Genomic DNA, 26,230 nt, shown 5'->3' on the forward strand with positions numbered 1-26,230 from the left:
TGTCAAAAGTGTTCCATGGCGATGTTGCCCCATGTTAACTCCAATGCTTCCCACAGTTGGGTCAAGTTGGCTGAAAGTGGATCTCCACTCTGAATGGCTCAATCCATCTCATCCCACAGATGCTCAATTGGATTGAGATCGGGTGACATTGCAGGCCACTGCAGAAAGCTGAATTCACTGTCATGTTCAGGGAACCATTCATGGATCATGCCAGTCTTGTGGCATGGGAGATTATCCTGCTGAAGAAATCCATTGGCAGATTGATGCACTGCTACCATGACGGGATGCACCTGATCAGCAATGATGTTCAGATATCCTGCGGCATTCAAATGTTGCTCCACTTTTATCATGGGGCCCAATGTGTGCCATGAAATCACATCCCACACGACCAGCACCAGTCTATAATGTTGACACACAGAAAGATGATGCATGTACTCTTGTTTTTCTGAACACTCTATTCCTTCATTAGCGTGAAAAAGTGGGAACCGGGATTTATCAGACCAGGCAGTGTTTATCCAATCCTCCAGTGTCCATTGTTGTTATTCCTTCACCCACCGTAACTGCAGGTTCTTGGTTTTTTGTGCTGAAAGAAGTGGAACTTTGTGCATTCGTCGGGTGCCACGCCCCATTCGTGTCAAGTTACGAGTTGAGCATTATTTTACGGGTCTTTTCGCACCAATGTTGCACTGGACTGTAAGTTGACTAACTCCAGCCTGTCTGTTGCTCTGCACAATTTGTGTCAGCCTGCTGTGGCCTCTCATCAATGAGCCGTTTTCCACCACTGGCCTGCCGTTCGCTGGACGTCCTTTGGGTGGTGGACCATTCCTGATACACACGGGAAACTGTTGAGCATGAAAAACCCAGCAGTGTTGCTGTTCCTAACATTCTCAAACCGATGCACCTCCCCCCGACCATACCCTGTTCATAGTCAGTTAAATCTTTTGCCTTTCCCATTTACCCTCTGAATGTCACATGCACACAATCCTTGTATGAAGGCTTAAAAACTCTCCTCCCCTTCATCAACACTGATTGAAGTGGATTTAATAGGTGCAATCAAAAAGGGATCATAGCTTAAATCTGATCAGTCTCTTAAGTGGAAGGAGCAGGTGTTCCTTATGTTTCGTACAATGAGTGGAAGTGGACTGCGATCAATGTGCTGTGCTTATCAATATTAGAGGACTCCAGTCCAAGAGAGTGCTTGCATCCTCTCTCATTGACGTTGGTGATGACAAGTCACAGAAGTTCCCCACAATCTCTTGGACGGTGACAAAGCCACCTGAAATGCATCGTCTCTGACATTGTTGAGGAAGTATCACATTTGGAAATTACTTTTCATTGATGCCATTGCAACCCACTCAGGTCAAGCCATTCTGATACCACAGAAATAACACTGTGATATCATCAATAACCAGATCTTGACAATGAGAGGGAGAAAAAAAAACATCATACATCAGTGTTCATCGAGTTATATCTGATGATAATGAAGAGCAGCTTCACTTCCCGACTGAGTTCCAAAATTTCCTTGAAGGAAATGGCATCCAGCCCCACATCCTCACGTTGAAAATTGGAGCCATTGTGATGCGACTTCATCTCAACACAAAAATTGGATCACAGAATGGAACTGAACTGCATGTTTGAAATGTGCATTCCACCTCTCTTGACGTACAAGTTAATGCAGGACCAGAAGATAATTTTATTGTGGAAGCTTGATCTTCAACCATCTTCAGGTCTTTTACTATGTGAAATAAGCCCACATAAATTTCCATTTCGATCCGCATTCACGATCACCACAAACAAAAACCAAGATCAAACCCAAGACAATCTGCATTAACCTTCTGGAACGATCTTCACACATGGTCAGCTTTACATGGCAATATCAATTGTGCGGTCATTCGACAGTCTCAAAATACAAGTGAAGCAGACAGACAAACAAGGCACTTTTCCCAGGATGAGAAGGCACAAACACCAGCAATGTTCTCAACAAGAAGATTCTGTGAAACGTTGCAGTATTTTGAATCCAGTTATTTGAAGAAACGGGAATGAAAAGGGAAAGTTACTTTTATTTTGAGGACAATGAGCTGAAACAAGGACTCACACATATCTAAACCAGTGAGGTAAGATTCTCTTTATGGATTAACAAAACAGATTAATTTTGTGGAACTTCTGTGTGTTCAATGAGCTAGAATTAATTCTGTGTGCAGAAATGTCATTTCTGATGGAGAAACCCAAAAGTAGTGAGATATCCCAAGTGTGTTCAAAGAGAAACACCAAGGAAGATTTCTGTCAATGAAAAATTCTCCCTTTTGGATTTGGTTAAAATGAACTTCCCCAACAATATCTCATGCAATACCTCTGCTCCGACTGGGATATCTGGGAAGGTGCACATTTCACCAGCCATTCTCTGAGAACAGTCTCAGTGCCGGTGAGTCTGGCAGTCCATCAGACAAATTGGAAGGGAATGTAAGCAGCCATCACACTTCAGGACTGGTCTCCTTTATCAACCACCCTTGTTATCAACACAGCTTGGGAATTTTTTCTTCACAGACCTGCTCTCCTTTATGCATATCGAGTGGCCTGCAAAAGTATTGTTGCAGGCCGGGGTCCGGTGGCGAGAATGACCACGAGGTGGGGGAAGTTACGTCGTTTCCCACCAGACTCCCGGAATTGGAGGCCGTCGCTCACGGACAACTCCTTGACGCAGCGGGTCCTTCACCGACCGTGGACTCCAATACTTCCACCACGTAGCGTAGGGTCCGCTTGTCTCAACTCAAATGACCTAATTAACCACGAAGTTTCAACTACGAGGGAACCACGCTCTCAGTACACCTTGCCCGAACCAGATCACTCCACCAACTAACATCTACCAACTACCTTTCCGGTTCGGATGCAGTCGAGCGAGCCTGCCAAGGACATACAGGCAAGAATGAACCGATTATCGGGGATAAAAACCCGGCTAAACGCAGATCCGAACCATGCTGGACCAATGAAGAAAAAGACAAAAACGAACTTGGAACATTTCTACAATTATAAATTTACAATCAACTTACAAAAGAAGGACACAGAGCAGACTTATGCGGGAATAAAACAGGCAAGATTTACAATGATCAAATAAAAAGATTTTGTAATTCTACTTCAAGACGGCCCCACACACTCAGATGAAAATAAACCCAGATGCATGACAAAGGACCCCCGCAGCCAGAGAGGGAGGTGAGCTGAGGTCGCAGTTCTTTCGTGGACCTGAACATTGGAGGGAAGGCATGCTCCATGGTGCGGCACCAATCAATGGCCGTGCAGCTCGGTCCACGGCCGCACTGTGATGACCGTGTCTGCGAAGGAGGCCAGGTCCAGTTGAGCGGGGTCAGAAGCGGGGATCAGGGCTGCAGACCGGACCCGAGAGACCCGGTCCAGGTCGGGTCAAGGTCTTCCCAGCTCTCTCACACTCAAAACGAACGACCCCCCAAAGAGCACAACCACTCTACGACCTTCCTCCTTTCTTTCGCTGCCAGCCGACGATATGTCTCACTCCAACGCTCGCCGCTCTCAGGGTTGCTTCGTAATTTATTGATCTCCCTCAGCAGGGAGGGGCCTTGGTGAAACTGACGTCACTGTCTGCCCTGATTGGATGGAGCTTCAATGGGTCCGCCCTTTCTGGGCGGGATTTCGGCAATGCAGGGAGCCTGCTCCCTCGACGCGTGTCTGGATTCGTCAAGCAAAAGTTGCAAAGTTGAATTGGAATGTTGGGAAAGCGAAAAGGAACTGCGGACTGGAAGATTCTGCCTCGGAAAGCAAGGGTCCGCGTCGGCAGCGGGTGGACAGTGGATCGTTGTTGGATGGTTTATAAAGATTTATTACCCACACTAAAAAACCATCGCAACGCACCCCTTTGATTTCCCAATAAACCCAAGGAGGGAATCTGTCTGCACATATATTTAACGGCAGAACTAACTTCGGGGCACCTGTACGTTTGCAGGCAAATGGTTTCGAGAACCGTAACAGTATTCACCCCCTCCAACGTTTTCACATTTTGATGCCACCTGAGCATATTTCATGATGTTTTCAAATAAAACATCATATCCTCTTCACATACAACTGCAAAGTAAAAAAGCTAAAAAATGAGGACAAAATGTGAACAAATTGGATTAACAGGATGAGGAAAGATCAACCGCATGTGAAAAGGCTGAATGTCTAAACTCTGTGTATGCATCTCAATCTTGTGTCCGAAACCAAACGCTTTCTGTACCCACCCTTAGCCAGTCGCACAAAGCTGTCCCTGGACTGTGTCCTTTTCGCCTAACAAGGTGGAGAGCTTGCTGTCCAACCTCGACTGAGATACTGCAACCGGTCCAGGTGGCATCAGCTCACGTGTCTGAAAAACCTTCTCTTGCTCACCCTATCTCCATTCTATTCACCCTCTCATTTGTTCATGGTCCTCTGCCATCTGTGTGGAAATCAGCATACATTACCATGCTGCATAAAAAAGGTGCAAAAACAGATCACTGCAATAACAGAGCAAACAGACTTCTCATCATCAGCAAGGTTATGGAATCAATCATCGCTTCAGACAATAAATCCTCTTCTCCAATGGCTTGATTTCCGATATTCAATTTGGATTCAGACCAGATCACTCTTCCATGGAAAGGCTGCTTCAGCTCTTCCAATAATGGATGGATGTCCTCAAAGCCAGACATTAAATCAGAGCCATCTCCCTGGACATATCTTGTGCTTTTGATTCAGTCTGGCACCCTGTCCTGCTCACTAAACTCTTCCTATGGAATCTAAGGCCATCTCCACTCATGGCTCGCAGACCTCCTCTCATCACAGCTAATATTTGGTCCTAAATGGAGTTCTCTCATCCCCTCTTCCTGTCTCGGCTGGAGATGCTCAAAGTAATATTCTGGACCCTGTTCTTTTTTTTGGTTTTCGTCAATGATCTCTCCTTTCTGGGAAATCCTCCATATTTCTTTGCTGATGACTCCACCTTCTGACAGACCATCTGTCATCCCTCAGATCGGCAAGCAGCAGCCTTTTCACACTCTGCAGATCTGGATAAAATCACCAGGTGGTCCAACATGTGGAACATGTCTTTCAATCCTGACAAATCTCACACTCTCACAATGTCTCTCCAAAAGGAAACGACCATCTGAACCACCCCCCCCCCGACTTTCTCAACAATCTTCTGGAAGAAGTCCTTTCATTTAAACTTCTTGGAATCACGATTTGCAATTACTTTTCTGGAAAAGCCACATTTGCAAACTGGCCTCTAAAGTCAGTCTGGGCTGGGCATCCTCCGTCGTGCAAAGTCCTTCTTTGGCACAGTTGATATTCTGACCACATACAAAGCTTTCGGCCACAGCATAATGGAGTACTGCTCTCCCCTCTGAGGAGGTGCTCCAACCCCTCACCTTTTTCAGCTTCACGCTGTACAAACCAAGGCATTCAGGATCATTGGTATCTCCCACGATGAGGCTGAGTCTTTGGGTCTGTCGAGGAAGTTTTGGAACACCTTGAAACAGAAAAGACTTGAAAATCTCAGTTGAGGTTGTTTATTGAAGAATGAAACAGAAGGAACACACACGTGCGTGGAAACATAGTCTGTTGCGAATTCCAAGCAGTCTCTCACTTCACATAAGATTACAAACGTGAAAATATGTAATTTTCACAAGATGCGGTTTCCTCCACAAGCAACATTTCCAAGAAAACTAATTAATCAATGAAAGAAACAAAGAAGCTTTGAGTAAGTACAGATGGGTTTTTTCAGAGTTGAAATCACAAACACAGCATGAAGAATGGCTCCTGATCTGAGCCTCACTCCAAATCGCCTGGACGAGGAAGTGAAGAGAATGTGACCATTTGGCCAGGGCATGTTTGGTCTAACGGAGCAGAGATGAGGTCTGCAAAAGGATTTTCGTCGGAAAGAATGTGCACACCATGAACAAACCTCCCTCCTTGCTTTTCTCAGTGTGTATTTTTTAAATTTGAATACATTCGCAAAGGCAAATGAGCATTTTACTTCATTGCAAGTTCAATTAAAACATATATTCGCACAGGTCTCTCTCTCTCTCACCGCGGATATGTTGGGGGTCTTTCTGTCTTCTACCGTCTGCTCTCCGGTTTCGCCTCCCCTGCTCTGTCTGCGAAATGTCCACCCACCCCACCCCCCACCCAAGGTTCGCCAGTAATCCCTTTCCAGTAAAATTACCAAAATCACCAATCTGCTGCTCACCTTCACTCTATCATTCCTGTGTTTTTTCCCACCTTTGGAATAAACTCACACACACTCTTCAATCACACTCTTCCCGAGAGGTCTTCAAAACAATTGTTTACCACCACCTCTTATCTTCCCCCATCCAAAACCACGATAATTATCTACCCCCGTTAATCCACCCCAAACCCACCTCCTTCAAATTCCCAGCTTTTTCCCCGTCGTTTAAGGTCCTGAAAGTCCCTGTGGTGTCCATCTTGTTTAACCCGTGTTCCCCACCCCATCATTCTCCCTTCCACAGATCTAATATCTCTGTTCCCCACTCTTTTGTCCTCTCCTCTCTTGTTCCCATTCTTGTACATTCTGTGTGTTCACGCCTCGACAATGCACACAAAAAATAAAAGAAAATCTAACGATTTTCAGTTGCATAATATTCAGACCCTTTGCCGAATTAACCCAAAATCACTTTTGGGGAAAATTAATTGTTTGAACGGTTACAAAATAAGTGTAATCGGTTTAACCTGAATGTTATCACTGGTTCAAAAATGAAGCTCCTCCACATATCCAAGGAATCTATTGCAGTGCAACTCATTTGGTCACTCGTTAGCCCTTTGAGTACGGTGAAATCCATACTGAAGAAGGGGAAGACGTATCACACCACCCGAACTCTTCCCAAATCCCATCGCTCATCCGAACTCAGCAGCCAGGCAAGCAGGAAACTGTTCTGGGATGTCCCTGTATATCCAACAATGACTTTGATAGATCAGCAAGGCTCCTTGTGTGAGATCGGGGTCAGTGTTCATCATCAACAATATCGCGTTCCCTTCACAAATATGTCATCGAGGGACAAGTGGCAAGAAAAAAGCCATCACTGAAAAAGACATCGAAAAGCTCGTCTGGAGTTTGCAAAAAACCATCTTCGTGAGACTGCATGCATGTGGAGAAAGGTTTTGTGGTGAGAGGAGACAAACATTGAAACTTTTTGGTCGAAATTCAAAGCGTTACATCTGGCATAAACTGAACACGACACATCACCCAGTCAATACCATCCCCACTGTCAGTCACGGTGGTGGCAGCACCATGTTAAAATAATAACACCATTCCTTTCGTGCCATGAAGGCACATCGGGCTGCCAAGGCAGTTTAATTGGCAAGGAGTACAGTCTTGGACAGGTCACCACTCTGACACAGGTTACCCCGAATGGTTATGACCTCAGTGTGTTGCTGCTCATTTCACCAACCTTTGAAGGATGACAGGCTGAGTCAACCCCATCTTGCATTAATTCAACGGTTATAAGAGCTCAAACTCAGGACCTGAAGATCCCAAGTCAACCACCTTAACTGCAAAGCCAACAACAGGCCAGAGAATCATGTTGTGGGGCTTATTTTCATCAGCAGGGACTGCCAAACTCATCAGGATAAAAGGGACAATGGACGGTGCAAAGTCCAGGAGAATGCTGAATGAAAACCTGCTTGAGTCAGCCATGAATCTCCAACTCGTATGAGATTCACATTTTCGCAGGACAATGATCCGAAGCACAAAGCTCAAGCTGCACTGAAAGCCAATCAACAGGATCCTCTCCTTGTCAAGCTCTGAGTGCACTAAGGCTCCGAGCCCCGTTTCATTCCTTATCTTCGACAACAATCCTGACGATGTGGAAAATTGAATTGATGTCTTGGCTTGTCTTTGCTGATGATGCCACCTTCTTCAGTAAGTTTCCTTCTTTTTGTTTCTAAATTGTTGATCTCCAGTTGTGGCCAGTTTATAATTTCACGACATTGGAATATCAGAACTGCAAGTTGGATTTTCACTTTGGTTCAGTTCATTTGGAGAGAGGGATGACTTCAGAATGTCTTATTCTGCGTCGGTATTCTTGGCTGCTTATTTTACGCATTTTTTTGTGTTGTATCTTGGGGGGCCTTCTTCTATCCCAAGGTATTTGGAGGAGACTTCATTTTCTCATTCAAGTGTTATATTGCTTTCATCGATAGAGATGTCTGTTCTTATTGTTTTTCCTTGTACAAATGTGCACTTGGCACAAATGTCAAGACCAAACTCCATTCGGATGTCCTCCAAGTAGTGTTTACTCATTTAAGTTGATCAACAAATTTCTTATCATTCGGACTGAAGAGTTTAAATCATCCATGTACAGTTGGTGTGTCACCTTTCTTTTGTCGTATTTCTGAATGTTTCCTCAAATGCTTTTCAAAATGGAAATTTTGAGAGAAACTTTGATCACACGTGTAGCATTTGTAAGGACGGTCTCCTGTGTGGATCCACATATGGCGATTCAAGCCGCCTTTTTGAGAGAAACATTTCTCACAAGTGGAGCATTTGTAAGGACGCTCTCCTGTGTGGATCCTCATATGTATTTTAAAGCTGTTTTTATGAGAGAAACATCTATCACATATGAAGCATTTGTAAGGACGCTCTCCTGTGTGGATCCTCATATGTCTTTTAAAGCCGCATTTTTGAGAGAAACATTTCTCACAAGTGGAGCATTTGTAAGGACGCTCTCCTGTGTGGATCCCCATATGTATTTTAAAGCTGTTTTTATGAGAGAAACATTTATCACATATGAAGCATTTGTAAGGACGCTCTCCTGTGTGGATCCTCATATGTCTTTTAAAGCCGCATTTTTGAGAGAAACCTTTATCACAAGTGGAGCATTTGTAAGGACGCTCTCCTGTGTGGATCCTCATATGGACATTTAAGCAGTCTTTTCGAGAGAAACATTTATCACATATAGAGCATTTGTGAGGACGCTCTCCTGTATGGATCCTCATATGGCTCTTCAAACCGATTTTATGAGAGAAACATTTATCACATTTGGAGCATTTGTAAGGACGTTCTCCTGTATGGATCTTCATATGGATATTCAAATGGCCTTTTTGAGAGAAACATTTATGACACGTGGAGCATTTGAAAGGATGCTCTCCTGTGTGGATCTTCAAATGTGTTTTTAAAATGTATTTATCAAGAAAACCTTTACCACAGACAGAACATTTGTGTGGGTGTTCTCCTGCATGGGTGGTCCGGTGGCCATTCAAGTTCTCTTGAGAAATGAAATCCTCATCACAAATGTCGCATTTGAAAGGATGCTCTTGTTGGTTGTTGTCTCCATTTGCAGGTTTTTTGAGGTCACCTGTTGTTGCAAAATCCATCGTGCTCACATTATACTTGGGATGTATTCTCCTTTCGAAAACAGGTTTGTGTTTCATATGAAGCTTTGTGTTGCGAGGACCAGATATCCACATGGATTTTAAGGGTGGTGAGTCTTGACCTCGCAAATGTTTCTTCAAAAAAGACTTCTTCCCTGCCAAGCCGCACCAGGAGGTAATTTGTCCATTTCGACCTCTTGATTGTTCTGCAAAAACAAAAAGAAGAACAAGTCATTGTGCAGTTTTTTTGTCAAAATATTACACACCATTTGTAAAAATTCATAAACTACAGACACCCACTCCCCATGTGATGAGTGACCAAGTCCTTCAGGCTCGAACCATATTATTCCTGCATGAATCATCATGAAAGTTCTTCTCTCTCACTTTGTGATTGGCAAAAAAGATTCAAATCATTAAAAGTCTGAAAAATCCTGAGTGTCGATTTTCAATTTTCACAGTGACGTCACATCTGTACGCCACCTTCATCCAAATGACTACTTCACAAAGAGAAACAATGCATCTCGAGCTCAGATTCTGATACCGATTCCACCATTATCAGGAACTCTGAAGGTTCTCAGAATGTTGAAACTGATATGTAGGTTAGTGAAAAAACGATTGGAGACAAAATTATTGATGGAATCCCTTTCAGGGGAATTATGGAGCCGAATCGTTTCAAGTCTTGTGTGACAGTTTCAGAGCAATAATGCGGACGTGAAGATGGAGCTGTTAAAAATATCAAATCGTTGGTCACGTTAACGGCAGCTGGGTCGGTTTTGCTTTTGGTTCAATTGACGGTTGAGAAGGGAGGGATTTTGTGTTCAGTGATAAATCGGTTAATGTATTAAATCAAGCAGAAATACCCCTTATCACTCGACAGGACAGATAAAATGGGTGACATGCTTTGCTAAACTGTCGCCGACTGACTGGTTGTCTTGTATGTTCTGGGATTGTTCTGCTTGATACTTTCCCCAGACACAATTTGTATCCGTGCCATGTCCATGAGATGTTGATGTCAATGTCTGGCCCGCATGGAGGGGATCGTGGTGCTGAGGCAGAGAGGGGGTGTTGGGTATTGTTGGGGGTGATAGTTGCTGGAGGATCGTGAAGGGGTGGGGGTACCCTGAAAGTTTTACCATCCTCTGTCAAATCCTCTCGGAGGATTCGATGGTACACTTTCTCTCCACCACATGTAGATGGTGGTTCATCTGATTTGTGGTAATGTGATGATAATAATTATTTACAGGTGTTCTTGCATAACTGCCAGGAAATAGCAGGGGATGTTTGATTCACCACTCAAATTGTCTGTGTGCATGTGCCGGTAGGTGGGAAGAGATGGTGTTCGTTTTGAGCAACGGCGATTTCTTTCTTGTGATCATCCTCTCAATTGTGGCAGACAACCACAAGATCTCACCATCACTTTTGTTTCACAACAGTGCTCTGCAACATGTTTTGAACACAAAAGCAAACATTTTGTCAGCCCGATCCACACTCAGGTATTTCGGACAAACCTTGTACAATTTCGAACATACTTAGGGTGTTTCAGGCATTGGTGTGGCATGAAACATTAGTGTGTATTACCACACACACCAAGGACAAATCGACTCGGCATACTTGTTTTTTTTGTGTACAATGTCGAGTCTCACATGAAAGGTAACACACTGAATGTACAACAAAGGGAGCAGGAGACAAGAGGGGTGGGAGAAGGAAGGACAAAATGGTGAGGAAAATACATGCAATCTCTGGGAGAGGGATTGGGCTGGGTTCACAGTGGAAACAAGATGGACATGACAGGAACTTTTCAGTCATGAAACGACAGGGACTTTCAGGAAGGAAAGCAGTGATTCTTAATATTGAGAGTTTTTCAATCAGGGAGTTGCTGGGAGACCTTGCGCACCCTGCGGAAATTTGGTGGGGGGGGGGGACATATCACAGACAAAGCAGGAGATTGTGGAAGACAAATTCCCCCAAAATGCCTGCGGTGAGACAGTGAGAGACTGAAAGACTCAGCCTCATTATGGGATATACCAATGATCCGACATGCCTTGGTTTCCACGGCATGAATCCGGGAAAGCTGAGAGGCAGGAGCACAACCCATAGGGGATTGCATAACTCCATCAGGCTGCAGACGAAAGCTTTGGTTGTGGTCAGGAGCTCAGGTGTGCCAAGGAAGTACTTTGCACGATTGAGGATGCTCGGTCAGCGATTGGCTTCGGAGGCCAGTTTGGAAATGTGGCTTTCCCATGAAAGATAATGGCACATAGTGAGACCCAAAAGCTTGAATGAAAGGACTTCCTCTGCAGGATTGTTCAGAAAGTAGATGGGGGCGGGGATTCCAGATGGTCCTTTTGGAGAGACATTGTGAGAGTGTGAGATTTGTCAGGATTGAAAGACGTGTTCCACATGTTGGACCAGCTGGTGATTTTATCCAGATCTGCAGATTGTGAAGAGGCTGCTGCTTGCCGATCTGAGGGATGTCAGATGATACGGCAGAGTGGAGTCATCACAAATCAGCAAAGACATAAAGACGGTTTTCCAGAGTCAGAGAGATCATTGCTGAAAACTAGAAAAAGAACAGGGCCCAGAACGCTGCCTTGAGGAACTCCAACCTGGACAGGAAGAGGGGATGAGAGAACTCCATTTCAGGCCACACGTTGGCTGTGACAGGAGAGGAAGTCTTTCGAGCCATGAGTGGAGATGGCCGTGGAAACCACAGGAAGAGAGTTTGGTGAGCAGGGAAGGGTGCCAGACCCCATCGAAAGCACGTGATATGTCGAGGGAGATGGCTCTGATTTCATGTCTGACATTGAGGATCTCCATCCATTGTTGGGAGAGCAGAAGCAGTATATCCAGGGAAGAGTGATGTGGTCTGAATCGAAATTGATTATTTGAAATCAAGCCATTGGAGAGGAGGAAAGATTTAATGTCTGAAGTGATGATGGATTCCATAACCTTGTTGATGATTGGGAGAAGGCTGCTCCGTCTGTCGTTGCAGGGATCTGTTTTTGCACCTTTTGTTTTCTGCAGAGCGGTAATGTTTGCTGCTTTACAAGCAGATTGCAGATGACCATGAATAAATAAGAGGGTGAACATAACAGAGAGAGGGTGAGCAAGAGCAGCAGAGCAGGTTTTTACGAAACGTGGGCTCATGCAGTCTGGACAGGTTGCAGAATCTGAGTCGAGGTTTGACAGCAAGCTCCCCACCTTGTAAGGAGAAATGGATACAGAGTTCAGCAACAGCTCGGTGCGACTGGATGAGATGGGTTACAGAAAGCGATGGGTTTGGAACACAAGATTTCGAAGCAAATACGGAGTTTCTGCCTTTTCATGTGCAGTGTGAAACTGAAAATTATTCGTCGTTTGAGTTGTATCATCTCGAGATGTAACCTGGTGACAGTTCGGACATGGCAAAACTGATTCAGAAGATTTTGACCTTTCCTTGCAAATTTACCCATTTTATAATTTGGAAATCAGAAAAAGACATTTCTATTTTGGAGAGTATCAAGGGTTAGATTTGCATTGAGGTGATCCTTTCATTTCTGTAAAAGTGCATCTTGGACTGTTGATGTCAAACTTTTACAAGATGGACATTTTCAAAACACCTTCAGACTGGATTACCAAAAATTATACAAACAGGTTTTGTCTTTAAATCTTTGAAAGTGGTGGATCTCCACAATACAACACCAAATTCATACTTTCTACCAACAATATTGTATATTGTATGCAAGGAACATTACATCTGGTTTGATGTTCTTTTCAAGCAGACACACTGAACTGTCAACAAGAATCTGGAAATTCTTTTGGATTATGGGAAGGATTCTGGGATACTCTGGGACCTGCAGTTATTGAGTTTTTTTTTTTTGAGCAGAGTTCAAGGTTAATTTCACCAACCTTGAGGGTTGTCATGTTGTGTCTCCTCCCCAAGGAAGGGGATTTGCAGCAGATTCAAATTGACAGCCTGTGTCATTTCTTAACACCGACGATAAAATCATGTTTAAAGTGCTCACAATGCATCCAAATAAAAAAATTAAAAAGTCATCTCTCGACTAATTGTAAATGCCCAAACGTTTCTCATTCCTGAGAGATACGTTTATGATCCTATATTTTTGGTGAGACTTATTTACCATTGGTCAAACTGCTTCTCCTCGTTTTGGGTTGCTATTCCTAAATCAGGAGAAAATCATTTCACAGTGTGTATCACTCCTTCTCATATGGAACTCATACAAAAACAGGATTTGCAAAAAATTATAAATAAAATAAATATATATGCATCATGCATGCGAAAAGTAAATAATAGCCTGTGTCATCCCTTCCCCTTTCAGAGATGCATCCGTCAGGGCTGTGCAACTCAGGCATCTTGTGCACACTTTTTCAGTGAACCCTCATTGGCTCTTCTGAATCCCTCTTTCTCTGAGTTGTCTTTGTCAAGTAATTCTAAAATTGTTCCTTCACCTTTTGCCGATGTCATCTGTGTTGCGAAAGATGTTTTTATGTTGTCTTGTCTTGCCAATTTTGAGTTTGCCTCATCTGCAAGAGTAAATCGGAACAACAGAACAACTAAACTCTTTGGCTGTGCCAGAATAATATAAACAAATTGATGAAAAAAAATTCTGGTCTGAATGCAGATTTGGATCTTCACCAAAATCTAACCAAATTGTCACAGTCACACACCCAACTTGTCGAACAAGTTTCTTCCGAATCAATCCGCAACTTGATAAGGTGTCAACCTGTGTTTCGTTTTTGCTCCATCTCTCAATGCTGAAGAAGGTTTTTCAACCACACTGTCTCACAAAACGAGCTAATTTGAGTCTGTATGATGTCTCATAAATGAAGAAGATAGAAGTACATCTGGCGCTCGGCCAAGGCTTCAGATTTTGGGACACTCACGAGGCTGTACTGTTAAAATGAAACGTCCCAGACGACAAAGCAAATGGATTCACATTTGTACATGTTGTATCTTAAAATAATGCTTCTTGCTTCAAAACATCATATCTTATAATCTCCGATTATCTATGTAACAAAGCAGGAGTGTCTGTCTGTCTGTCTGTCTGTCCCCGAACTACTCCCTCAGTTTTAGGGATAGCCCCGCCAAACCTTCTGTGGAACATTTTGGAGTCCCAGCCGGTGTTCTCACGTGGGTGGGAGTATTTATGAATACCTCAATACAATGACGATTTTGAGTTTTGATCTGTACGAAGATCCTCTCAATCAGGATACAACGTCAGAGTGGCATTTGCCTTCGAAACAGTATTTTGTTAAATTAATGGTATCGTGTTATGTTGCTGTTTGAATGAAAATATAGAGAGCTTGAGTTTAAAGCAGAATGAGAAAAATTTGAGGAATTCCTATCAGTGACATTCCTGGATTCGGCATTTGTAGTTTCGTAATTTTTTTTTGCCAAGTCCTTCGTTAACTGGCTGTCCAGTCCCTCCCTTGCAGAGCACGGGTACCTCACTCGTTTAAAATAAAATAATTCCATCGAGTCATTTTTGACCGGCTTTCATGATAGTTTCAGAAAAGACCAAAATAAGGTAGCTGGCCCTTTAAACTTGGCCAACTGTGCTGAAGCATCTGGGACTCAGCTTGTGGGTACCGCACATCATCATGGAATTAAACTGGGAAACTGCAAAAACAATATAAATGTTAAAATGTTGAAGTGTGCTGAATGAGAGCTTTAAAAACAATTCCCTTCAAAGAGATCAAACAATTTTGTCCTCGTGTTTCTTGTTGTCCTTCAGAAAGTCATTCGCCAAGGAAATCATGACTGCAAGTTGTATTTAAAAAAAAAGAAAAAAAAAGAAAAGGGGACATCTGAACTTTCGCCATTTTCACAAAAAGTGGTGATGAAATATATATTTAAGGGAATGGGTAAATTAAGAGCAGGGTTGAGGGAATGGGGGAGGGAGGAAAGAGAATTTGGGGTAATAGGATGAAAGAGAAGGAAAAAGAGGATGTATGAGGAATCTGGACTGCAATGCAAACAAAACTTTATAACATTGAGGAGCAAATGTTCCAGCTGGAGCCAAAATGGAATTATTTTCTCCACAAAGTTTGAACAACTTTCCTGCCATAATGCAAGATGTGCCTGACACAGAACATGAAACAAAAGACATTTCTCAACATCACACAGCACTTTCTGTTATGTGATACAAACCTGGTACAAGAAGAGAAGCACTGCTGGATTCTTGCATTGATGCATCGTTTGACTCTTTAATCGTAACAGATGAGTTCAAAAGGTTTTGAGGAATGTCCATTTGGAAACTTGTTCCCTCTTCCAGATCACCTTCACCTGCGCACAAGTCGACATTTAAGCCAACACTGCACTGAGAGGGTAGATGTTCAAACTGCAGTTGCTAAAGTTTAGTTTACAACTCCGCAGGGTGTTCAAGATCCACCAGCAACCCCTTTCTGGTAGAACTTCCAAAATCCCGAATCACTGCTCACCTTTATTCTTTCATTCCTCTTTTTCCCCGCCTTTGGAACAAACTCCCACACTCTTCAATCCCAGTTTCCCCTCCAGGTCTTCAAAACAGCTGTTCACGATCATCTCTCATCTTCCCTCATCCATAACCATGATCTTTTCTACCCCCATTAATCCACATCGTTCATATTCACTGCTCTCCTTCCATCTTGTTTACCCCATGTTCCCCACCCCATTCCGCTCCCTTCCACAGATTTCCTCATGTGTCTATTCCCTACTGTTTTCTGCTTCCCTTTTCTGTCCCTCCCGTCTCCTGCTCTCCTTGTTACACCTTCTGTGTGCTTGCTCTCATCAGAGCTTTGCCATTGTCATGATTTTCAAATAAAATGACATAAAATAAAACTCAGACCTTGATTTTGATTTCAATAAAAATTCAGGTATAAATGGATTCTTCTTTTTGGAACAAAGACCGAGTTGTTAAAAAAAAAAATCCCCATTTTATGAGTTTTATCATGTTTTGGGGTCTTGTCAACCTTGTTACGACTTTTACTTCCTCGAGACAGTTAAGTTCGCTATCTTTTTGGTGCACCAGCATGAGCTGAGACGACAACGTGTAACGTGTATTGCGGACGGCCTGTGCAGGAGCTGATCCGAGGATCTCATCAAACCATCTGCTCGGTTGTAGCGACATGCGACGTCTACAAAAGGCAGAGATTTAATCAACGTGAGCTGATGAATCAGTCTTACTGGGAATTCCTCATTCATGAGACAATGCCTTAAGTCCCAATCCTCATCACCGACAGAGCTCAGCGGTTTCGATTAACATGAAGACGGGCAATCAGAGATTGCAGACCCTCACCAGGACTTGTTTTCTGTTTATTTGTTTCGTGAATTTTGTGTTATGTTCATGGACTGGTGTGTAACATCATTAATAACATATAACCAGAACTACCACTTTATAACTTCTGGCAATAATGATCGGATGTCAAGACTTCCCACTTTGACCTAACATTTTACAATGACCCATGACGTTTATTTTTATTCAATTTAATTCAGAATGGGAATAAAATAAATTAAATTCAAATCAAATCGAAGATCAAATCCTGCATTTAAAGTACTGCATTGGAGTCATCAAAAGGAACCCGAACAAGCAAAAATCAAGCACAAAGTCATCAGGAGGAACATCGATGGGATTCCAGTTTCAGCTGCTCTTTCTCTACCCTCAAACCCAACCATGCTTAAGTGAGCCATGTTGTAAAAAAAACCAAAAAAAAACCCAACATTCAAAAATAAATAATAATAAAATTCTGGCAGCCAAACCATGTGTCCGATCAGGTTGAAATTTCAAACGTATATTCCCATCACCACTCTGACAATTGTGAATTTTCATGTCAATTGATATGCCTGGTGCTGGCTTAATGATTGGGGTGGTCGGTATGGGATCCGAGGATCCTGAGTTCAAATCCCACTCAGCTGTTCAATGCATGCCAGGTGGGGTTGACTCTGCCCATCATCTTTCCGAGGTTGGCAAAATGAGTGCCAGCTTGCTGGTATCCTGTGTCGGAGTGGTGACTCGTCCAGGATTGTGCACAATGGCCATGGACACTGCTTCAGCAGCACCAACATTCAAGTCCACATTCATGTTCAACAATACTAAATTGTTTCAAAGGTGATTGTACAAGTTACAAAAACTAAAAAGGTTGATGGAAGATCAAGGTATTTATTTACATGCAGGGAGTATAAAATAGTGACATACCAGACTTGGGTGTTGATCCATCATCCTGACGGTGGAGGTTGCAGACATCACTGAAACCAATTCCAATGAAGCCAGGAACGTTTTCCAGCTGCATATTTTGGAATCCAATGAAGTTTTGACAGAAACTGGAAAGTTCTCGAACAACATTCTCCAAGTTAACGAACAGACTTCCCAACAGAGGAGAGCCCGCGAGCCGCACAACCTGCGGCTTCAAAAAAGATTTCACAAATTTGCAGAAGTCAGCATACATTGCAAATTTAAATTTCTCTTTAGCGAGAGAGAGGAGCTCTGTTCGCAATGAATCGGAGTCTGTACAAGCTCGAAGCACCTTCTGAGTCTCAATTCCAAGCACATTGATCACTGCTTGGGCTGTTTCTGTTCTCAGGCCTTGTGTTTGGAGCCATTCCAAGAAGCTGTCCATTCCACCGATGACCTGCCAGGGAGATAAGCCTTATGTTATGTAACATGAATGTGTTTCTATTGTTACGGTTGTGTCCTCGTCCCCATTGGAATCTGGCGAGACGTCTCAATATGACAGTAATGGTGGAGCGTTTTGAGGTCTTCCCCCACCAAATTATGCATCACTGCTGTGATACTGTTTGGAGTGAAAGTCCAAATTGACCCAGAATACCACCAATTGCCAAATATGTCAAATACAAGTAAGGCTGAAGAGACTGATGTGTGATTGCAGTCCAGGTATGAGCCACTGAATCACCATGGCCAATCAATCCCTTAAAGACTCTTTTTTTAATCACCCCAGAAGAACCACGACAACCATAATTCACCCCGAGGCCAGTTATATCTTGGAGTGCTGTTGTGGACCTGGGGTCGGGGCAGAGAAGACCACGAGTGGGGGGGGGGGAAGCTTCCTCAGGTTCCCACGAGACTCTCGAGAATCGCAGGCCGTCACACATGAATAACTTCATGACGCAGAGGGTCGTAAATCGACTGTGAATGCCAATAACTCGACCATGTGACTTGGGTCCTCCGTCTGATGAATGCCGGTTACCTAATAGTCACGTTTTCTAATCACCGGGGGACACACCCTCGGTGCACATTGTTCAAACCAGATCACCTTTCCAGATCAGTTGCAGCCGAGTGTAACTGCCCATGGACGTACTGGCAAGAAAAACAGATCGTTGGGGGATAACGTCCGGCTGGGCTCAGATCTGAACAACACTGGACCAATGAAGAAAAAGTTGAAAACAAGCTGTGAACATTTATTCACAATTAAGCGAGGAAAGGTATGTGGCACTGTTAATGGGTTTTTGATTATGTACAGCAGGGACAGCAAGGAATTATTGGGGTGCGACAAAAGGCAAGCAATTTACAAAAAGCAGACACAGTGCAGACTTATCCCATGAGAACTGAACTTATGCAATCTTAACTTATGCGACGAGGGACGCCATCTCACTCACTCACACACACACACACACACACACACACACACACACACACACACACACACACACACACACACACACACACACACACACACACACACACACACACGCACGGAAGATCAGATAGCCAGAAAGAAGGAGAGTAGATGAGGACGAACAGCCTCGCAATACCTGGCACGGTCGGCCGACCAACGCAACCCAATATGCTTTGGGGGTGGGAGGAGGGAGAAATACTGCTGACAAAGTTGTGGGAGTGGGAGGTGTCGTGTGATGGAATATGGGGGTTGCGGTGTCGTTCCAGAGGAAACTGTGATTGCAAATCAGTGGGATGCTCTTTTGTGCGTCCAAAGGGGATGAGATAGAGGGGTGGAAACAGAGAGGGGAGAGAAGATGCATGAGGAAAAAGATCCCTTGCCTCGAGTTGCATTGGTCTGTGAGTGTAGCATGTACCTCCGTGGGACGCTCCGCTTGAGAGTTCCCACTTCAAGAGTCGGCGCGTTATCTTCTGCTTAGTCACTTTGCCAGGGCTCGTGGAAAAGAACGTCAGTCACACACCAACCACGAGTGTAGATCTAGCGACGGGCAGACGAGGAGCATTGAAGAAGAGGGCGGAGCAGAGAGGTAAAAAAAATTAGGAGGAGGCAGGCAGGCAAAAAGGAGGGCGAGACAGGCAGGTGAAAAAGAGGGAGATGCAGGCAGGTGAAAAAGAGGGCGAGGCAGGCAGGTGAAAAAGAGGGCGAGGCAGGCAGGCAAATAGAGGGTGGATGGCTTCACGATCCACCTTTCATAAGCCCCAGATTAAGGGTGGGGTAACAACCCGAAGCGACGTGCCGTGACCCAAATTGCGCTTCCCTGTTGGGCAATCGCAGTTCCACCCACAACTTGCCATCCTCCTTGGGACAGAAGCGTTCTCATTTGCACATCCAGCGCGGCACGGCCCGGAGCTCTGCACCGAAGTCCCAGACCGCTCTTCCCGTGACCCTCGTCCCTCGCTGCCCATCCTGCTGTGTTCCGGCGATGAGATTCATACGACCCTCATCCAGTGTGCCCATCCGAGGCATTCCCGGCAAGATGTGGTTGGTGCTGTGAACGTTTTTGGCTTTTCCCCGTATCATTAATCGCTTTTCCCTGTGTGGTGAGCAATATGAGATGCCGTTGTCAATTGGCATGCAGATTTGAAGGAGAGGGCGTTCCATGCGCGCGCCAGGCAGAGTCTTTCTTCTTCTTGTGATTCGCTCACGGGAGGCTGTGCGGGTGCTTGTTATTCATATTGTGTGTGTTTGCTTGCTTGCTCAATTTGATTTGTATCATGGATAAAAGGAAATGGTTGGAATGGAAATCAGGATTTTAGAGAAGATGGAGATACAATTCAACTTCGCTAAAAGACCCATGCGACGCACTTCGTCCCGTTAACCCACTGGACATGAGGGTAAGATCTGACTGCACAAAGACTTACGAAATAACTGCCTGGGGATCACTGTATGTTGGGTGCCATTGTCGAAGAGGCATGTGATTTTGCAAAACCACAATTGTATGACAGTACTCCATGTGTGGGGATGTTACAGGGAAAAATGGCTGCCCATTCAAATGTGGACATCATCATATGCTTCAAAACTCGTACAGAGTGAAATAGTAAGCTTTTAAAAGCCATCCATTAAATAGGAAAAAGCACAGGGAAGGAAACAGTTTCAATGGAGGACGTAATAAATCTCCACATTCTGCCCCATGTTGACAACATCTTTGTATGAATATGTATATGTACATATGTATACGAACCTTTCCACAGTACTGGGTAACCATTGTTTTACATACAAAGTCCACATTAAGTGTGTCCAGTTTATCTTGCAAATGAGAGGAAATAAAAGACTGATCCCTCCACTACTGGAATCCAACAGTAAGAAGATAATCGAACCCAGCACAATTTATTGATGGGGTGTTCTTCGTGTATAGCGTAGGCTCTCGTTGTGATGATTATTAAACGACCTCTGACCTGCTCAAAGCCTTCTGTAACAATTGTGACTGCATAAATATACATTGCTACGGCCGGGGGTCAGCCGCAAACCGACCGCTCTGAACGGAGCGCAAGTCGAGTCGGCCCGACCGATCGCCCGGAATATAGATCGCCGCCCGGATAACTCCGAGCGACGGGTCCTTGTACAAGAACCGAAATACGCCAATCGGCACATCACGTGGGGTCGGGTCGATTGCCAATCTTCAATGTACCTAAATACCCACGTGATCCAACTACCGGGGTATTCCACCCTCGACGGAACTCTTACCGAACAAACCGCCAAGGCGAGCTTGTCCGTGCGAGATTCTGAGCGGCGTAATCGCCGAGAACCGTCGGTCCAAATGTCCCCCTATTATGGCAAACCAATTGCTTTCTAACTCCCAACACACGAAATGTTCAGTCAATGAGGGAATGGACGCAATGAGGAGGTTTACATTCACACAAGAACATTTATTATAATGAAACACGTATGCAATTAAATAAGGCAAAACGCGTATGCAATTATACAAGCAACAAAAGCACGACAAAAGAACTACAACCGTCGACTTATTATGTACAGTCATTTACACTTAACAGCAGTTCCTACTTATTAGGCGGGCCCAAGGAAACACGTACGCGCGCACACACACACACACACACACACACACACACACACACACACACACACACACACACACACACACACACACACACACACACACACACACACACACACAAGAAACGGTGGCTGAGGCCTTTAATCACGAGCTCCAGCTCGGAGGACAAGTGAGCTGGAACTCAGAACTTTATTCGAACCTTTCCACCTCGTGTGGTCTTCAAGTTGACCGGACCCGGCCTCCAGCGAGAGCGAGCTAGATCCAAATCGCCGTGAGCCGCGTTCCTTCCCGAGCTCCCGCGAATCCTCCCACGCTTCTCAACACGTGCCAGTGAGATGAGGCGCCGATCCTTCCTGTCGATGCGTCGCACCAAGCCGGGAAACAAAATGGAGAACGAAAAGCTCCACGAACCAAGAAGAAGAGGAAGAAGCCTCCACTCGCAGCTCGAGCCGAACAACCGGCTCAAGTTCCTTCCAAAACAAAGCAGCAGCCGAAGCAAAAAGCTTCTGAAGGCCTCAAGCCAAGCAAGCCAAGCAGGACCCGACGGCTGCTGAACGACTGCTCTCTACGAAGCAAAAAAGCTCACTCCTCCCGCGGGACTCAGCACACGAACTCTGCCCACGGGACTCAGAACGGGACTCCCACGAACTCAGCCCTACCGTGGGACTCCCACGAACTCTTTAACGAACTAATCCCACGAACTCTTTTTGAACAAAGAAAAGTTGTCCTCTTTATCCTTTGCACCACCTCCCCCGCACCCGGCGCGACATGCCCTCGTGATCCACCCCCCGTTCAACCACGGGTGGGAGGGAGTTGTTGACGTCACGGGATGGCAGGGTTCTTCTTCTTCTTCGCAGAAGAGGGGGAGGGACGTCTCCATTGTTTCGTTCCCTAACAATTAAATCGATCCGCAGCGCATCTAATCGATCTCTGAACATTTAAACAATGAAAGGTGAGCTATCGAGGGAACATGCACTTATCGACATAGCTGATAAAGGGAACCTGTATGTTGTGTGCAATTGAATTCCAAATTCGTAACTATATATATATATATATATATATATATATATATATATATATATATATATATATATATATATATATATATATATATATATATATATATATATATATATATATATATATATATATATATATATATATATATATATATATAGTCATGCGCCACTTAACGACGGGGTTACGTTCTGAGAAATGCGTCTTGAAGCGAACATCAAATATATATATATATATATATATGTATATATATATATATATATATATATATATATATATATATATATATATATATATATATATATATATATATATATATATATATATATATATATATATATATATATATATATATATATATATATATATATATATATATATATATATATATATATATATATATATATATATATATATATATATATATATATATATATATGTATATATATGTATATATATATATATATATATATATATATATATATATATATATATATATATATATATATAAGCCTGGTGTTGGCGCAGTGGTAAGGGCAGTGGCTTGGGACCCAAGAGGTCCGGAGTTCAAGCCCCGTTGGGACACTGAATTAATATATGTATGTATATGTATATATATATATATATATATATATATATATATATATATATAAATATATAAATATATATAAACTAAGTCGAAAACACCAGGGGGTTGACTCAGCCTGCCATCCTTCCGAGGTCGGCGAAATGAGCACCAGTTGTACTGGGCCCGGTGTATGCCCCGGTTAGAATAGGTGTACCATATCCCTGTGTGTCGTAAGAGGCGACCAGGGTTGCGTCAGGAAGGGCATCCGGCGTAAAAACCTATGCCAAATCATTATGCGGACAACAAAACGAATTTAGACAGTTGGTCCGCTGTGGCGACCCCTAACGGGAGCAAGCCGAAAGAGGAAGAAGAAGATATATATATATATATATATATATATTTTCGTTTTCGAACATCGTACTTGCACAAACCTCAACACGTCGGCTTTATTGTATAGCCTATTGCTCCTCAGCTTCAAACCAAAACAGCATGTTACTAATACTGCACTGAATACTGCAGGCAATTGTAACGCACATCCAAGATCAACGGAAGACGTGTTCGTTTTACCTTTGTGCTGTTCATGACGGCCATGTGTGTTGTTAGCGGCAGCTTACAATCTTCTCGAGCATCGATTTTGGAAAGGTGAATAAATAGCGTTGGGATTTTATAAATGCGGAATCATTGCATCGATGTTATAATTTACAAAAGAAGAATTGAGCATCTGTCAATTGTGTGATATATTTTCAGAGCAGTGCGAATGTTTTAACAACATAAAAAGCTTTACTAAAAACAAATTTGTGTTTTAATTTCGACTGTAACAACGATTCATTCGCAGAATTCTTCAACTCAAAGGTAATTTACTTGCTGGAAGGTAAACGTGCAAAAAACGGGTCAAATCGGGCGAAAATAGGGGTGTTTTAGAATGTTAGGTCAACATTGGGTCAACAACAACAACAACAGGTTGAACGCTGATTTTCTTGAATTCCGATTTTGCGCGACCCCGCTTATTTCACGATGACATTTTATGGACCTCAACGATCCTGTTATAACGGGGCCACACTAGTTGTTTATTATCATTATCAAGTATTAGGTACTGTACATAATTGTATGTGCTATTTTAATACGACTGGCAGCACTATGTCGTCTCCATCACTCGGCGATAGGAATTTTTCAGCTCCAGATCCGTCGAATATGCAATCCGTCGTTGCCCGAAACGTCGTTATGCGGCACATGACTGTATATATATTTTGTTGCGGGCCGGTGGGGGTCGGGTGACAAGACCACGAGGTGGGAAAAGCTACGTCGATTCCCACCAGACTCCCTGGAATTGTAGGCCATTGCTCATTGATAATTCCATGACGTGGCAGGTCGCTTAACCGACCGTGGACGACTATAACTCAACTATGTGACCTTGGGTCCTCCCGTCTGTGGAATCAAGATGCCTAATTAACCACGTGGTATAATAACCAGGGAACCACGCCCTCGGTACGCCTTGTCCGAACCGGATCAGATCACTTCTCTGGATCGGATGCAGCCGAGCGACACTGCCAAGGACATACCGGCTCGAAAGAACGGATCGTTGGGAATAAAGACCCCGCTAAACTTAGATTCGAACCATGCTGGACCAATGACAGAAAAGACAAAGGCGAACTGGGAACATTCCGAATGATAATGATTTATTAAGAAGCCAACGAGGAAAAGTATGTGGTCCGACAAAGATTTATTGGGTATGTAACGAAGGGAAAGAGGAGAGAGGTGTGGTGCGACAATAAAACAATCAATTGACGAAAGTAGACACAGAGCAGACTTAACCCGAGATTAATAACAATTACAACTAGAACGGGCACTCAGTGGAGCGCATACCTTCACCAACGCTACATTTTGCTCCCCCCAAGAAACCGTTGATTGTGAGGGTATTTAATCCCATACCACATCTGCCATCTCATATGTGTTATGATGGCTTAAAAACATTAAATTTCCTACTGTTTGACACTGATTCACGTACATTGTACAATTTCTGTATGAACTCCCTGACCTTTTTGGGTGTCGGTGTCAAGTCAATCTGATGACAACTGGTCACATTATAAGAAATCAAAGATAACACATCACAGGATAGGGAATTGAATTCTAAACATTTTGAATCTACTTACATGCAAATTATATAAGAATTGACCGCGTTATGATAATAAAGGTCGTTGATCCCCCTGACCTTTGACCCAAACCGCAAACAAAGGTAATGACGTCATTGTGTCATATCGTATATCACAAGATTGGGCATTGAATTCACAACATTTTGGCATTGGTTGCATGCAAATTGGATAAAAATCGACCGCACTATGGCAAAATGACGATTTTGACCTTTTCATGACCTCGACCTTGACCTTTGTACTCTTAATTTTGTAAGTGGTATTAGAGTGTGGGGAACAGAACAGTCAACATTTTGGTGTTGGTTTCATGCAAATAGGATAAGAATTGACCATGTTATGACTAAAACCGCACATTTTGCAATGTCGTGACCCCCGACCTTTGACTCCCAACCGCGAATAAGGGTTATTACGTCATTGTCATGTCACATATCACAAGATGGGGCACTGAATTCTGAACATTCTGGCATTAGTTGCATGCAAATTGGATACAAATTGACCGTGCTATGGTAAAAAGACAATTTTGACCTTTTCATGACCTTGACATTTGACCCGATCGCTCCCAAAATCTAGACAAATCTTGATCGCTCCCAAACAAAAGAACTGGTAAAAAATATTTTAAAATAATAAAAATAACCCACTTGTTACGGTCCATCTGGCCGCACGTTCACCTGAGGGCCCCCCTGCGGTCCCCCTGCAGTCGCCTTGCGGGCACCTTGCGTCTGCCTTGAAAATTCTATGGCCGCCACAGGAACGCCCCAAGGTCACCGATCGACATCAAAGAGTGAATGGCACACCCACTTTTTCGGTCTCCACAATTTATAAATACGCCGTGCGGCTACCTGAAAAATAAAAACATATGTGACTGAGACATTGTGTGACCATGGAAATACTGCGGCCGCCGTATAATTGCGAGTGGCCGTAGATTTTGGAGACCCCACGGCCGCCGTGGCA

General features: G+C 43.6%; 1 protein-coding gene across 3 annotated transcripts in view; it reads right to left on the minus strand.

Moving 5' to 3' along the window:
- Positions 1 to 7,898: 7,898 nt before the first annotated feature.
- Positions 7,899 to 26,230, minus strand: part of LOC147029142 (uncharacterized) — a 35,919-nt gene continuing 17,587 nt past the window's right edge. The window contains exons 2-4 of one of the 3 annotated variants that reach the window (XM_085876286.1): positions 17,538 to 17,970; positions 15,515 to 15,649; positions 7,899 to 9,569 (exon numbers count right to left, since the gene is read on the minus strand). In XM_085876286.1, coding sequence (XP_085732412.1) covers positions 8,341 to 9,569; positions 15,515 to 15,649; positions 17,538 to 17,958 — 1,785 coding nt within the window. In that variant the 5' untranslated portion in view covers positions 17,959 to 17,970 and the 3' untranslated portion in view covers positions 7,899 to 8,340. Of the gene's footprint in view, positions 9,570 to 13,525; positions 13,888 to 15,514; positions 15,650 to 17,537; positions 18,946 to 26,230 lie in introns of those variants that run through there. The other 2 variants (XM_085876287.1, XM_085876288.1) reach the window with 2 other exon arrangements.

The sequence above is a fragment of the Eptatretus burgeri genome, chromosome 4 (genome assembly GCF_056783735.1).
Source record: "Eptatretus burgeri isolate ZD-2024b chromosome 4, Ebu_testis_v1, whole genome shotgun sequence".
Taxonomy (NCBI): domain Eukaryota; kingdom Metazoa; phylum Chordata; class Myxini; order Myxiniformes; family Myxinidae; genus Eptatretus; species Eptatretus burgeri.